Source organism: Hippocampus zosterae, chromosome 6, assembly GCF_025434085.1.
Source record: "Hippocampus zosterae strain Florida chromosome 6, ASM2543408v3, whole genome shotgun sequence".
NCBI classification, from domain to species: Eukaryota; Metazoa; Chordata; class Actinopteri; order Syngnathiformes; family Syngnathidae; genus Hippocampus; species Hippocampus zosterae.
The window spans coordinates 8,595,992-8,610,497 of record NC_067456.1 but is presented as its reverse complement, the minus strand read 5'-3'; the positions used below and the strand labels follow the sequence as shown (position 1 = coordinate 8,610,497).

The 14,506-nt window shown below is 40.8% G+C and overlaps 2 protein-coding genes across 3 annotated transcripts in view; both read right to left on the bottom strand.

The window, feature by feature from the left end:
* The window catches only part of commd10 (COMM domain containing 10), a 39,759-nt gene extending 34,738 nt beyond the window's left edge, over positions 1 to 5,021 (bottom strand). The window contains exons 1-4 of the mRNA XM_052068073.1: positions 4,872 to 5,021; positions 4,328 to 4,418; positions 2,468 to 2,578; positions 1,687 to 1,842 (exon numbers count right to left, since the gene is read on the bottom strand). Of these exons, the coding sequence (XP_051924033.1) occupies positions 1,687 to 1,842; positions 2,468 to 2,578; positions 4,328 to 4,418; positions 4,872 to 4,900 (387 nt within the window). The 5' untranslated portion in view covers positions 4,901 to 5,021. The remainder of the gene's footprint in view (positions 1 to 1,686; positions 1,843 to 2,467; positions 2,579 to 4,327; positions 4,419 to 4,871) is intronic.
* Positions 5,022 to 5,751: 730 nt separating this feature from the next.
* On the bottom strand, positions 5,752 to 14,472 carry ap3s1 (adaptor related protein complex 3 subunit sigma 1). Of its 2 annotated transcripts, XM_052068075.1 has the most exons (7): positions 14,143 to 14,472; positions 12,371 to 12,462; positions 12,171 to 12,282; positions 12,018 to 12,089; positions 10,643 to 10,750; positions 8,446 to 8,487; positions 5,752 to 6,517 (listed from the first exon to the last, which is right to left on the bottom strand). In XM_052068075.1, exons 1-6 carry the CDS (start codon positions 14,209 to 14,211, stop codon positions 8,452 to 8,454), a joined length of 489 nt encoding a protein of 162 aa, XP_051924035.1. In that variant the 5' UTR covers positions 14,212 to 14,472; the 3' UTR covers positions 5,752 to 6,517; positions 8,446 to 8,451. The 2 variants fall into 2 exon arrangements, with proteins under 2 accessions (XP_051924035.1, XP_051924034.1); XM_052068074.1 differs by lacking the exon at positions 8,446 to 8,487 and having other exon boundaries at positions 14,143 to 14,469.
* Between the last annotated feature and the right edge of the window lie 34 nt (positions 14,473 to 14,506).

The following is a 14,506-nucleotide window of genomic DNA, read 5'->3' as shown; positions in this document are numbered from 1 at the left end:
AATTAAAGAGAGAGAAAGGTAATATATTTGTGCATGTCGGTGTTGTTTATGAACAACAACACACATGCATATAACAGGCTCTCCTTCATTTTTACTTATTATTTTGCTGCAGAAAAAACAACCAAGGTCAGATTCGGAATCAACACGAAAAATCGTTGAGAAAGGTTTATTTGATAAACCTGGTGTCTCTAAGTCCAGACATTTGAATTTGTTCCATAACCACGCTCATAACTCAAAACACCCATGGTTCACCATTGAATTCCAGCCCTACAGTGTGATCATTTTTGTGTGCTTCTCTTGAACATCGGGTGGCACTACAATACAGACATCAATGGAGTTTCACAAACCGACTCAGTAAGTTGCAGTCATATTAGTCATTTTTCGCAGAGGATAAAGAATATGTAACTGTCAGTATTGCTTTATTGTCAGTCTACATATGTTGCTGTGCCATTTGTGTTTAAAAAAAACAAACGGTTAGAAATATTGAAATATGCTAGTTTTATGAGCACATCTACTGTATGTCGGGTGTAAGTATTGTTACCAACAATAACAAAAAAAAGGACAAGCTGCAAGTCAACGACTTTATAAAGTTCTGGAGACTCCCTCCAGAATAGAAGAACATTATATCTCAGCATCCAGTCAGCAAATGAATCACTAAATGCAAACTAAAAGCAGCACTGGCTAATTTAATGACTTGCATTTACACACACATTTTCTGAAAGAGGCAGCTAACAATGAGATTTACTCTGTGTAATTTCAGACTCGATGGGTGGGCAGTTGCTCCCAAGACCCGACTATTAGTACACAAGCAATTAGTCAAAGTCAAAAGTCAATTTTCCATAATATCTTCCCCTTAAGACTTAATAAACTGCTGTAAATCGTTAGAAAAGAGGCAGTAACAAGAACAGCTGGTGATTAATGATTGTGAATACACAATCAGGTGAGATGTCTGAATGACAATAGCTCTGTCACAAATGCTGTCCACAATCGGCCACTTTATTTCCACTTGGATCTTGACTCGCCGGCACTGTTGCAAGTATCAGGGTAGCACGAGAGTGGCTTTTAAAAAAATGTACGTGACAGCTTTCGCACACCGAGAATACTCGGTGTTATTATAAACAGCATGGTGTTGATAAGGGCCACCCTGCTGGGTAATGGGGCAAAGTGTAATTTGCATGAACAGAAAATATGAATATGGATGAAGTGCAACGCTATGTTTTATATGTCAGTATACTAATTCGTCCATCCATTTTCTGTAACACTTGTCCTCATTAGGGTGGAGGGCGAGCCGGGAGCCTATCCCAACTCATCTGAGTGAAACGGAGACTGCGCGCTTGCCTCTCTATTGGCTTCTCACGACCATGAAAGCATCATGATCACAGAGAAACGATTGAGCGGCGCAAGTTCCTACGTTGTCAAGGCATCCTGAATTACAGCATGTTGCTGTGCAGCAAATGACGTGTACAAGATTTCGTCCTCCCTGAGCATGCTTTAAATAATGCAGCAATTAAAGGTGTGGATAAAGCAAAATGAAAATAATCGACAGATTCATCGATTATTAGAATCAGTCACCTTGAATCACTGAGTGTGTTGGTTATTTACATTATTTCAGGTTTCCTGAAAATGTTATCTAAAATCTCTGATAGATTTATGAGAAAAAAATCTGTTCTTTTCTCAGGAGCTCACCTTCTTGGGGGCAAAGATATTGCGCTTTAGTCGGTCCACCAGCTCAGGGCCAGAGGTGGACCACGCTTGAGAGAACGCTTCGGCCTTATCGGGGTTCATGCTGATCCCCTGAAGCTGCTGCTGCAGGGAGGATGGCTTCGCATTATGGTACACCGCCTAAATGGGAGCCAAACAAGGGTGAGAATGACTCAAGTCGGCAGCGAAAGTGCAACAGTGAAGCCTGCTGGACAAATGTGAACATTGCATGTGTCGCCAAAACTATTTGAAACTCCTCAGGCATTGTTCATAAAATATTAATGTGGGCAACTTTTCACTCGTAAACAATTGGAACAAGCATTGACACGCACATTCAAACCTCAGGACAATTTAGAGTCTTTAATTCGCTGGCCATTACATAACATATTACTATTAATTGCATTTAAACATACAGTGGTGCCTTGAGATTTGAGTAACTTACCACTCAGTCAAATATTCTTCATTCTTTGCAAATAACGACTAATATTACTGCTGTACTGATGAGCTGAGAGGAGTTGGGACATCTCAATTAATAGCAGGGTATATCTGTCTGTCTCTAAGCCTGCCTGCCACCAGGTAGCCAAGGTCAGTCGACCAGAATGAGCAGTGCCGTGAACTCTGTGAATTTCTATTCAATTATGACATTACGGCACATTTTCAGCGATAATATAGAGTATTGATTTTTTTTCATTCAAATACAAATGCACATTCTTACAATTTATTATCACTAATGTGGTAAAACAGATGTCGCATGACCGTCCATTACCTGCTCGAGAATGAAAGCGGACGTTTCCAGGACTAAGTTGAGAGCTTGTTTGTCCAGTGAAAGAGCCGTTTGAAGTTTTTCCTCTTCCTCTTTGCTAAATGTTCGTTCTCCCTGCAAAGAAAAGCCAAAGTAGATGATTAGCTTCCAGCCCACCATGAAGTTATTTTAACGCTGACATTTTAAAAAGGATGAATGTGGCTTTAACCACATCGATTGTGGGACCTTAAATCTTGAACGCATTAATACTCGGGATCCCCCGGGGAGAGCTGGAAGAAGTAGCTAAGGAGAGGGAAGTCTGGGCTTCCCTGCTAAATCTGTTGCCCCCGCGACCCGGCCCCGGATAAGCGGTAGATGATGGATGGATGGATGGCATTAATACATAAATCTTGGATCTTGAGCAAAAATGTGTCTTAAATGCAAAATCTGGACATGGAACCGCAGTGTGTGTGTTCTTCCCCAAATGGACATTAGCTGACTCCATGTTGGTACAAACTCAAAGCTCCTCGCGGTCGTAGGAACGCAGACGCACAGTAACTGCAAAAGTCCTACAGCCCCAGTTACTCCCTGTTCATTAAAAATCCAAAGCCAAAACGCTGCAATAGTACAAACAACGCGGCACAACACAAAAAGAGTGGAAAGTGTAAAACAAGGGAGCTGTCTGAAAACAGGCTGTCAGTGAAGGTGCACACAACAAGTGCCAATACTCCCTGCCAAAGAATGTCTCAGTCCAAAACAATAAAAAGTCCAAAACAGCTTAGCGCGACACACAAGGAAAACAAAAAGACAAAAAAGTTGTGTTTCAGGATTGATGTAAAGGTGCTTTTATTAGTTAAAAAATGTCTTAACAGTCTTGGGCAATCTTATTTTTCTGACCTGCTTTTAAGATAAGATAAGATATCCTTTATTTGTCCCACAATGGGGAAATTTACAGCCTCCAGCAGCAAGAATGTATATAGAAAGAACAAAGGAGACAGAGAAAAAAAAACAACAAACATCTTTCAATTAAATACAATATGAACACAAATGGATAAAAATTATTATTATTATTATGATTGTTATTTTTTATTCATCAGCCTGACAGCAGTCGGTAGGAACGAGCGTCGGTATCTCTCCTTCTTGCAGCGCGGGTGTAACAGTCTCTGGCTGAAGGAGCTACCAAGTGCTGTCTTTTACCATGTCAACCATCGCGCATCCGGAGGTCCTCTGGCACTGACTTTTTAATTATTCTTAGGGCGAGGACCAAAACATATGGTGAGGCTTCATTCAGCCATTTTGGTTCCCAGCGATGGAATAGACATTAGATCCGCAGAGACTGTTGATGTTTTAAAGAAGAGGCTTAAGGCACATCTTTTTAGCTCGTCTTTTCAATAATTTATTTATGTACTTATCTTAATTCTTTTATTTCAAGCCTTTTAATTTATTTATTTTATTTATTTACTTCTTTTTTTTAAGCACCAATGTTTCCTTTTGAGAAGCCTCCACGCTGGGAGGTGTGACGGTTGTCACTCACATGGACCATCACTACTGATTCTGAAGATTAGATTGATATGGCAACACATAGAGGCTGAAATCTGATTAGACGGGGGGGTAAAAAACATCTAATATGCATCTACATGTAGCGGAACCAGTGCAGCTAGAACAAACATGACGATGGTGAGGATAGACTGTCGGGGATAACTTAACAAAAGCAAATTCGTCAAATATTAGACGTTAAATTGTACATGTAGGTCACTGACTCTGACAGTGGGTAGGCTGGAAGAGAAGGCCGCTGATTCAATCATTGCCTGTACTAATACTAAAGGTAGCAGTACCAAAAGTCACTTGTCTGTTGACATGAATTCCATATTGAGCTGATCATACCTTCAGATGAAGCTTTTGGATGATGCGAGAGATCAATCTGGAGAACTTGTTCACGTCTATGGCATTGATGAGAGTCACCGCTTCCTTGATGCTGATTAGAAAAAGGCAAGAAGCCAGCATGGATGATGTTGGGAGTACTATGCACAGTGCTGGGATCTTTTGTAGCCCCAAGAGTGGTGCGGGGTAGACATGCTGAAAATTTGAGTATTTCAATTCATGACCATAGAGAAATGGGTTTGGGGATACTAGTGTTGTGAGATCGAAGCATGGTATGATACAACATAATTATCCGGAGCTAAGCAACGCAGGCATGGAGAGCACATCCCCATTGTGTCGTGCTGGGTTTTATTCATCTACAGTCTACTTATGTTGCGTTTTAAGTGCAGTGCACATGTTGAGCTATCATGTTTCATGACATATGGAACGTTGGATTTCGTTGTAGTAAAGCCACTGATATGTTTGGTTTGATAGCATGAAGGCTAGCTACGACTGGCGTTGCTTATCGATTCGGAATCTGAAGTGGAGAGCAAAAGCGACAACAAACCTCTGTGTTTCTTTAATAATTGAAGCCATTGTACTCCAATAAAATATAGGGATGAGAACTAAAGTGGCAAAGGAGTCACAGCATCCTATATTTGTAGTCACTTTCTTCCTGGTGTCACAAGATGCTTTCGTGACTGTCAACGCTGCGCAAGGAGGCTTCAGGATCCGGAAGTGTGATACGTTGAATAAATATGATAAAAGCAATCAGTTAAGTTTAAATTTGGCTTTTATAACTATTTTACTCAGTTAAAATAATAATAAACGAATAGGTGTGTATAAATAATTATTATTTTTTAATCATGTATTGCGTAAAATTGCGCAATATAACTTTCTAAAAACGTAACTACGGAAACCGCAAATGAACAAGCAAAACGGAAAGAGTGATTGAAAATGGTACAAATTTGCGACCTACTTATAGGAAAAGGGGTGCCTAAAATAATGCTGCTAATTGCCTAATAATCAAATCAATAGCGTCACGGTGACCCTGATTGGCCATAATTTTCTATGGCTCTTTGGATTGTCGTAAGCTTTTTTCACTGAAACAATACTAAAGACCTAAGGACCTAACTTTGTTTTAAAGTCACTTTTTGTCAAAAAATTTCAGGTACTTCTCTTCACTCGCATCAATGTAAATGGTATATGTAAATGACCGATTGTCTTTGAAGGACATTTAAATAAATATAGGTCAAACGTGATTTGCAAATCATTGTATTCTTTTTTTATTTCTTTAACTCAACATCCCAATGTCATTGGAATTAGGTTTGTAATCAAATCACTTTACCCTGTCTGGCATTAGGACCAGACAGGTACACTGTTAAAACTGGTAGACTGTATTTAGCATAAGGGTGACCAAAAAAGGAAAAAAAAACGTGAAAACAAGCTTGTCAGTTTCAACTGTTTATTGTGTAGTTAAAGAAGAGGCAGGCAAAATTCATGAGCAGAATAAAATTAACAGAAAACTAATTGTTTCAACAGAGACAAAATATAAATTCAGGATAGATGATCAGAATTCTTCTAGACAGCAATCAGCAATATTATAAATCTTCAAAGTTTCATTTGGTTTCACACGCACTGCAAAGGATGCATTTTCCAACACTATTGATCCTGACTGTTCCCATTACTTTTTTTTTGGCATAAGCAACTTTCAACACTTCAATCAATCTTCATATCTTCTCAGAAAGTAAGTAAACACTCGAGTTGGTGAAATGACTTCAGTTGGACTGAGATGGCTTTAGCAGCTGAACGTCACGAGGGGAGTAGGAATGTACCGTGCACAAATAAATACTTTATTTTTCAATAGAATAGATAATTCATTTTTAAAAAAATGTAACAGAACAACAAATGCATAAAATATTTTTTCTGAGCAAAACAAAGCAGACCAAGATGATGTTTTTTTTTTTAAATCACACAGTACATCCATGATCGGATAAAACAAGTTAGTAAGAGGTTATGGTAAACAGATTGCATCATGTTTAAACATTGGGCGACATCTCCAGGCAGCGGGTCATCAGAGTGCTGCTATTTGAAGGACGGCAAATTTGGCACTTTGATGCTGATGTCGCCAATGTTGATGTTTCTGGGCATTTCCGGGAGGTTCATGTTCTTTACCGCTGATACGGCACGAGCGGGCGCTCCTGCAATACCAGCCTGTGCACACATAGACACACATTATCAGGATTACACAATACATCATCAAACAGTTACATTCAACGGTGGACACGAGAGACAAAAATAACCACGACACATTACTCGACAGGACTGTTGACACAATGCCAAAGCACCGAAGACTATCATGACACGCGTGTGCGTTATGTACATTCAGATGCCGTCATAGCGTCGGATGCACATGCAGTTTGCGGTGCTATGTTGGTACAACCCAACCAGAGCCAATTTTGAATCCACTGTGAGAGTCATTCACTATTTTGGATGAACTGGAGTGGGACGTTGGTCAAGCATTGCTCAGAGTGAACCCACCGGACTCTTGAGAGGCCCAAAGACAGAATTGGGTTATGGGTTTGGAAGTGAAGACTGAAAAGGTATAGTGTTTTGAATGAAATGCGGAGGTGGGGTTGGGGGCGGGGGGGGGGGGGGGGGCATTAGACAGTATTACATTGGATGTTATACAGCGCTTATTTGTCAGCGACCTGCATTTTTTTGTGGATGCAGGAACAAAAAGACTGCAGTTAAAAACAGGTGGATATTGATGACATGGGCGGGAGTTGGAAAGCTAGCACTCAACTAGACGGACTGGAAGATCTGCTCTGTGGACAGAGGTGGCAAGTCACTCTAACACAGTGAGTCTCAACTGGAAGAATTTATAGCAGTGTTTCCTTATTTGGACCAGTGGGGGAACATAGAACACATCGCATAAAAAATTGGACTGATTGAAAATAAAACGGAACTGTTCTGTCTGTCACTATACATGGCATAGATTGATAGTGATGATATTTTTAACAACAAAAAAATCTTCCACGGCAGACCTGACAGTCTATCAAGTTACACCAATGTGCTGCGGCACAGTGATTAGGAATCACTGACTTAGAGGTTTGTTGATGGGGGGAAAAAAAAAAAAAGAATTCCTCATCATCCAAATTTGAGAATCACTGTAGATTGCGATTCCCCCCATTGCGGATCTTTTACGCAAGACAGCCCCAAAAGTGACCGGTCACTTGTGAACAAAGCTGCACATTCATTGCTCGGGATCTGCCATGTTAGGAATGTACGTTCCTCCACTCGGCTGACTTTCCCATGCGTGCGCTCGGCACACAGCCCCAGTCGATGACCTTTGGTGTCATGGTACCGACTGTTCAAATCCTTTCGAATGGGACAGAATTGTAGAATGACTCAAGACTTATTATTTGTAATGTTTTGAGTGATCAGGGTGTTTCCAAATAAGAATGTAGAGTTGCCTGTTTTGAGCTCAAGCTAGCAACTGGCTGTTAACAGGCTAACTTGTTAACCTGTCTGCATGTTAAGTGCCGTTAAGTGCCCGGATATCAGCGATGCCCCGAGCTGCTTATGTACGAATGCGCTTATTACCCTTCTATTCTTCGGAATTGTACCTTAGGCTTCGTCTGTTCTTGACCAATGTGGGGTTATTATAATCCATTTTAACTAGAGGTGTTAGGCTGTCTTAAATTCGCTAACATTGATAACTTACGTTGGCAATTGAAAACATGCCGTTCTCATATGTTAGCTAGTTCTGCATCACACTGTATTTTGTGAAAGGATTCCAAAGTTTGGACGTTTTTCTTTTACATATTCTTTCCTCCTGACTCACCGCCAGAGTGCCGACTTATTTCTACACAGAGTGGTGTGAGATTAGTCTACGTGGGAAAATGATGACGGCAAAGTTTCCAAGCGGAAATATCATTTCGTTTCAGCCCAAGACAAAGACATTTTGGGGTCTGTCCGGAAAGATTCCTAGTGCATGTTAGTTACGTTATTTGACATCTTTTTTTATGGGGTGGGTCCGTATGGAGAAACTCAAAGAGGAAGAGGAAGACGTGGAGGCGGGAAGGGGAGAGGAAACTTCAGTTAGAGTTACAGTACTTGGTGGTAGATTTTAGCAGTACCTGCGTCTACCTGTCCTGCCTGGTAGACTGAAAGATAAACGTCTGTAAAGAGAGAGAGAAGAATGGAAAGAACTAGACAGGGTCAGGGGGGAAAAGAGGAATGACGAATGTTAAAGCAGGTTAAAGTAATTACAGTTTATCTGCACAGGGGGGAAAAAAAAAATTCAAAATAAGTGAGAGGACCTATCGTAGACCACCAAGTTTTGATCCAAAACGGTCCAACTAGACACACACCAGCTTATGGAGGACCTGTGCCAAGACATTAGTCTTCGTCAGGCTCAGTAAACAGCACATTCCTTCCTCTCCCGCTAGCTGCCTACTGTCGAAACGGACGGTGTCGTTTTAAATTAGCGTGCGAGTGAGAGACAAAGTGTGGTCTAGGGTAGGTCCCAGAGGGGAGAGACGAGAGCAGCTCAGATGAAACTCTTCTTACAGAACAGCAATCGAGCGTTTAAAAAAAATAATAATCTGTCGGGTTAAAAAACAGAAACTGCAGCTCGTTAAAAGAATGCCAATTCTATTATCACGAGTACATGGGAGCACACAGCAGATGTCAGTCAATTCGAGAAGCGTGCCACTCGGCAATGCGTCGCTTGATGTTATGACATCCGATCTACATTTCGCATTGCAAAAGGGAAACTAGAGAATGATTTCATAAAATTGTCTCTGGCTGCTTGTCTAACCGTAATCCTCATTCTCAATTTCTAACAGAGTATTATTGCTACACAGAAAATCAAAAGACAGAAAAAAAGAGCAACACTGAAACTGTGGTGTTTCACAAAAATCTAAATATTTCTGGGTGACCTGGACTTTTTTTTCCTCCTTCACAACATTTAATTTAAATCACAAAGATAGACAGCTTTTTTTCTTGTACTAATAAAACTTCAGTCTCATAAATATATTACTTTTTATCTTGAACGTATACATCTTTACTCCCACATTTGGATTTTAATACCAAAAATATATATTTTTATGACAGAAAGATACACATTTACAATTTAAAAGAAATTACCAAAACCTTTTTATTCTCATAAATTTTCGGAAGATTGAGGGATCTCAGTGATATGACATTTTCTCAAAAATATACAACTTTATATTGAAAATATACAAAATGATCACAAAAAATATCACAATGTTCATCTTAATAATACAAATTTGTGACTTTTTACCTCTGAAATGTTTTTTTCCTAAAAAATATAAAACTTAATTTTGTAAAAAAATATATTTTTAAAAAACCTTGAAAATACACAACTTTCTTTTTGGAATATTAAGACTAATCTTGAAAATATGACATTTTTCTCAAACATCTTCTCAGAATTTGACTTTTTAGAAATCTCAATCTTGACAATAACTGACTTTTTGTCTCCAAGATGTTTTTTCTATAAAATATGGCTTTATTATTGTACTGCACAATTTTGATCTCAAATAGAAAATAAAATTATATTAATAGTAATATTCTGACAAGAATCTACGATATAATTACACAACTTTTCATACTAAAACACACACAACTGCTTTGAGACTATAATTTCACACTCACAATATTATAACTAAAATCCTGAAAACATGAGTAAAAGCCCAAAAATATGCACCTTGTAGTGAAAATACGACTTTTTTTATGTTTATTTTTTTCCTTTTCAATGTGACCATAAATCCTCTGTCGGCTGCATGAAAAGTGAAGCAGCAGATATCTCGGTTCACAGTTGTTACAAAACACACACAAAAATAAAATTAAAAATGAAAAAATAGCGGTATCATGGACATCGTGTTTCGGTGTCCATCCACCCATTTGCTATTTTAACACCTGTGCATGAATGCTATTTTACAAAAGGCTGGGCTCGCACGGACAGAACCCACACAGGGACCTTTTTGCTCACTGCCCTATTTCATATGTGTGCTCCTCTTCAAAAAAGAAAGAAAAAAAAAACAGGATGATTTAGAGACTCAATGATCATCTGGAAAGATGGAAGAGTTAAGTCCGTATGAATGGCAAAGTGTTGATCTGTATATAAAGCAGTGCAGCAGCGAGAAAAACGAACGAGGAAGAGAGAGCGCAAACACCCAGGATCATGTCGGGAGCATCACAAGGTCACTGGAGAGTCGCATGCAGGATGCAGCATACACGCATGCCTGCATACCATCCCTCGCAGATGAGCCAGACGGAAGAGCGGGCCGGCGGGCTAGGGCGCGCGCTTACCTCAGACTTCTCCATCTTGTTCTGGGCGTCCACCTGAGAAATGATCTCGTTCATGTTGGTCTCCAGCACCATCCCGCCCATCACCATCTCTGCCAGAATGTTGTGAACCTGAACGCGGGACAGTCCAATAAAACTTTTTTTTTTTCACATAGGAATTTGCACATTGATAGATGCCATGCAGGTAAACGGTCTTTATCGACTAAACTAAACATGGTCCTCAAATAGTGTCCGCTACTGTAATAAACACTGTGCCACAATTAATAATCTTGTGCAGATAAATTAACATCTCGCTACAAGAAAACACCCCTTTTTTTTCAAACAGAAGGATATTATTGTGAATTTCCTCTAAGCATGGGTGAGTAACAGTGCCAGCCTTATTTCAAGGCATTGATTATTCATGGAGGGCGGCCCGGTAGTCCAGTGGTTAGCATGTCGGCTTCACAGTGCAGAGGTACCGGGTTCGATTCCAGCTCCGGCCTCCCTGTGTGGAGTTTGCATGTTCTCCCCGGGCCTGCGTGGGTTTTCTACGGGTGCTCCGGTTTCCTCCCACATTCCAAAAACATGCGTGGCAGGCCGATTTAACACTCTAAAATTGTCCCTAGGTGTGAGTGTGAGCGTGGATGGTTGTTCGTCTCTGTGTGCCCTACGATTGGTTGGCAACCGATTCAGGGTGTCCCCCGCCTACTGCCCGGAGACAGCTGGGATAGGCTCCAGCACCCCCTGCGACCCTAGTGAGGATCAAGCGGTTAGGAAGATGAATGAATGAATGAAGATTATTCATGGAGGCCGCGGACACCAGCCAACAACGTCGAGCAAGTCCTCCTCATTAGTAGCTGGCGCGTTGATTTGAAACACTGGCAAATTATCAAGTGTTTGCAATTATCTCTCATTGTGTTAATTGAAACTGTATGCATCAAATACACCACCGGTATCGGTATTTTTTACTGGTCAGTTCTCAAGAGTGAATACTTGTACTATCCATCCATTTTCAACACGGCTTATCCTGAACAGGGTCGCGAGGGGTGCTGGAGCCTATTCCAAGCTAACTTCAGGCAGAATGCAAACTGCACCCTGAACTGGTCGCCAGTCAGTCGCAAGGCACATAGAGAGACAAACAACAAGTCAAATCCACACCGTTACTGAGTGGGAACCGCTCACAAGTCAGGCGAGTGTACCGCTCCGCCTTCAGCGACTCTCTACTTACACGATATGGTCTTAAAAATAGTGGTATCGAACATCACTAATTTCCTCACTTAATTTCGGACTAAATTTAACAAAGAACGAACTGATTATAATGGCGTTGCCAAGGAGAAGAAATTTGATCGGTTCTTCCAAGTTGGAAATGATTGCACAACAATGGCATGGCATTTCCTACCTTGTCTACGTGGAAAATGAGGTCAAGTTCGCAGACATTCTCGAAGCATTTGTCCAGCGTTTCCACAAATACCTGAAAGAGGGTGGGGGGAAATGCAACTGATGGCAACATGAAAAACCAAAGATGGCAAATGTGCTTTTTTTTTCTTTGTACCTGTATTAAGTCTAAAATTCCTAGTTCACTCTCTGAGGAGTCCACGCAGAACACAAAGTACAATGTGGCGTAGTGTCTGTAGATCAGCTTGTAGTCGGATCCGCCAATCAACCTGACACGGGGCAAATATGGCCAAACATCATTTGACACCAAGCGAAGCTCTAACGTGGTTGCCACCGTGGGATCTTGTTGCCACTTACATTCCACCTTCCAGAAAATTGCAGACATTTTCATCTCTTTTGGACACCAAGTGGAAGGTTTCCCTGATGATTTGTTGCTCGGTGTCTTCACTCTGCACGAGCAGCGGGGGAAACAAAAAGTCTATATCACATCACGGAGGTACTTTTTTTTTTTTTTTATTACCACCAGCAGACAATTTCATTTGTCTTCCTTATGTCATTTCAAACAAACCGAACGGCAAAGTCTGAGTACTCCTCTGCTGTTTGCTTTTGTCATATTAAATCAAACACGCTCGCCCCGGGGCCACGTAGGCCAGGATTTCAGCTTGCTGCGCCGCAATTGAAAGCTGTTATCTTCACTTGGGAATACTGAACAGAAGCGATAGTTTCGGGCCAGGATCACAGTCAAAAATAAGAACCCTTCGAATGGGTCATAAATCTTGAGGCATGCAACCATGGCCCGCTGAACACCGAGCGACGTGGCTGAATTCAAACGTTCTGTTGTCGGGTCGTGCTGAATGATTTAGAAAATGAATCGAATTAGCTATTTTTTCCCCCTCAATAGGTTAAGTGTTAGAGGAAAACTCTGACATTAAGTGTATTTTAAAATAAAGGAAAATGAACCATAAATGAATATGAAAGAGTTTCTTGAACTTTTCATGTTTTGTGAAACAATGCTATGTAAACATGTGGACCGAACTACTCCAACACTGAACTTATTATCAAGACAATAAACAAAACCAAGAAAATATTCTGTACAGAAAATAACCTAACCAACTGACCAAAATGAAGCACATTTCCTTTTGTAAAACTGCACGGTGTGCGATTTGAACATTGCACTTTTTTAGATTACAATGTTGATTTGAATTACATGAACTCTTCAGCTCTAGTTTCACCGACTATATTTTCGCTACATCAGCGAGGACAATTCGCTTACTCATTGAAAATGATGCCCCATTGTTAGTGGGTCAATATAAAATAAAATAATTCGGTACAATACTGTTGAGGTTCCTGAAAACACTGTTTCTCGATAAGGAAACCAGAGCACTTGTGCACGTCTCGATATACAGTATTATGTTTCTGTGCAGCCTCCATTTGCACTGCATTATTAATAGGAACCAAGAATGAAAAAAAAAACACACAAATAGAACTCATGTGAGACAGTTGACCAAAAGACAGAGAGAGAAAACTCATGTCTTATGCCCCAGCATAATTTTTGTTGCAACAGAGACTCTCCGCGATTCGCTTTTTAGCCATGGTACTTATAGATAGATAGATAGATAGATAGATAGATAGATAGATAGATAGATAGATAGATAGATAGATAGATAGATAGATAGATAGATAGATAGATAGATAGATAGATAGATAGATAGATAGATATGAAGATAAGCTTCATACTGTAAAGCAATACAACAATCAGTTTAACATTATCTCTGTCCCATTTCTGCCTCGTCAATTTCGGTTCAAACAAAAAGAGGAAAAATGTTTTGATTGCTGAAGGCACGAGTGCCTCACAAGGGCGTCTCTCAGGTCATATGACACAATCAGCCAACTGAGCAATAATGGGGCGCGCGCGCGCACTGACACATCCGTGCGACAACACGAACACACATAGACAGTTCAGGTTGAACACGTTCTGTAATTCACGTTTAGTCGAACCAGTTGGTACCAAACAAATTTTCTCCCGTGGCTCGGCTGCCGAGAGATGCAAATCCCCAGGCATCCCGTCAAAGTATTGTGTAATGTAGAGATGTAAAGTCATTCTACTAACAATGTAAACGCTTACTCACGTAATGTTCGTAGAATTTGGACAGCCTCGGCTTCCCGTGGTTATTGAATATTAAAATGGCTTTTATCATGATTGTTGCTGAGCTGGGGGGGAGGAGGAGGAGGAGAAGGAGGAGGCTCCGGGCGGGGCGGGAGCAGAAAGGGATCAGTGCTCGTACGACTCCCGTGAACCCAAACACAGTCGAGGGATTGACGGCCAAATCCCGTCTCGATTTAAGGTTAATGTGGTGATCGCTTGGACTCGCCACGCCACTACTCCTCCATCGTCTCTTTACGGAAATGAGCGTCCACGTCAAGAAAAACGCCCCTCCCCCTTCCTCGCCGCTCCGCTACCTGCTCACTAAGGCAACTAAGAAGGGTCAAAAC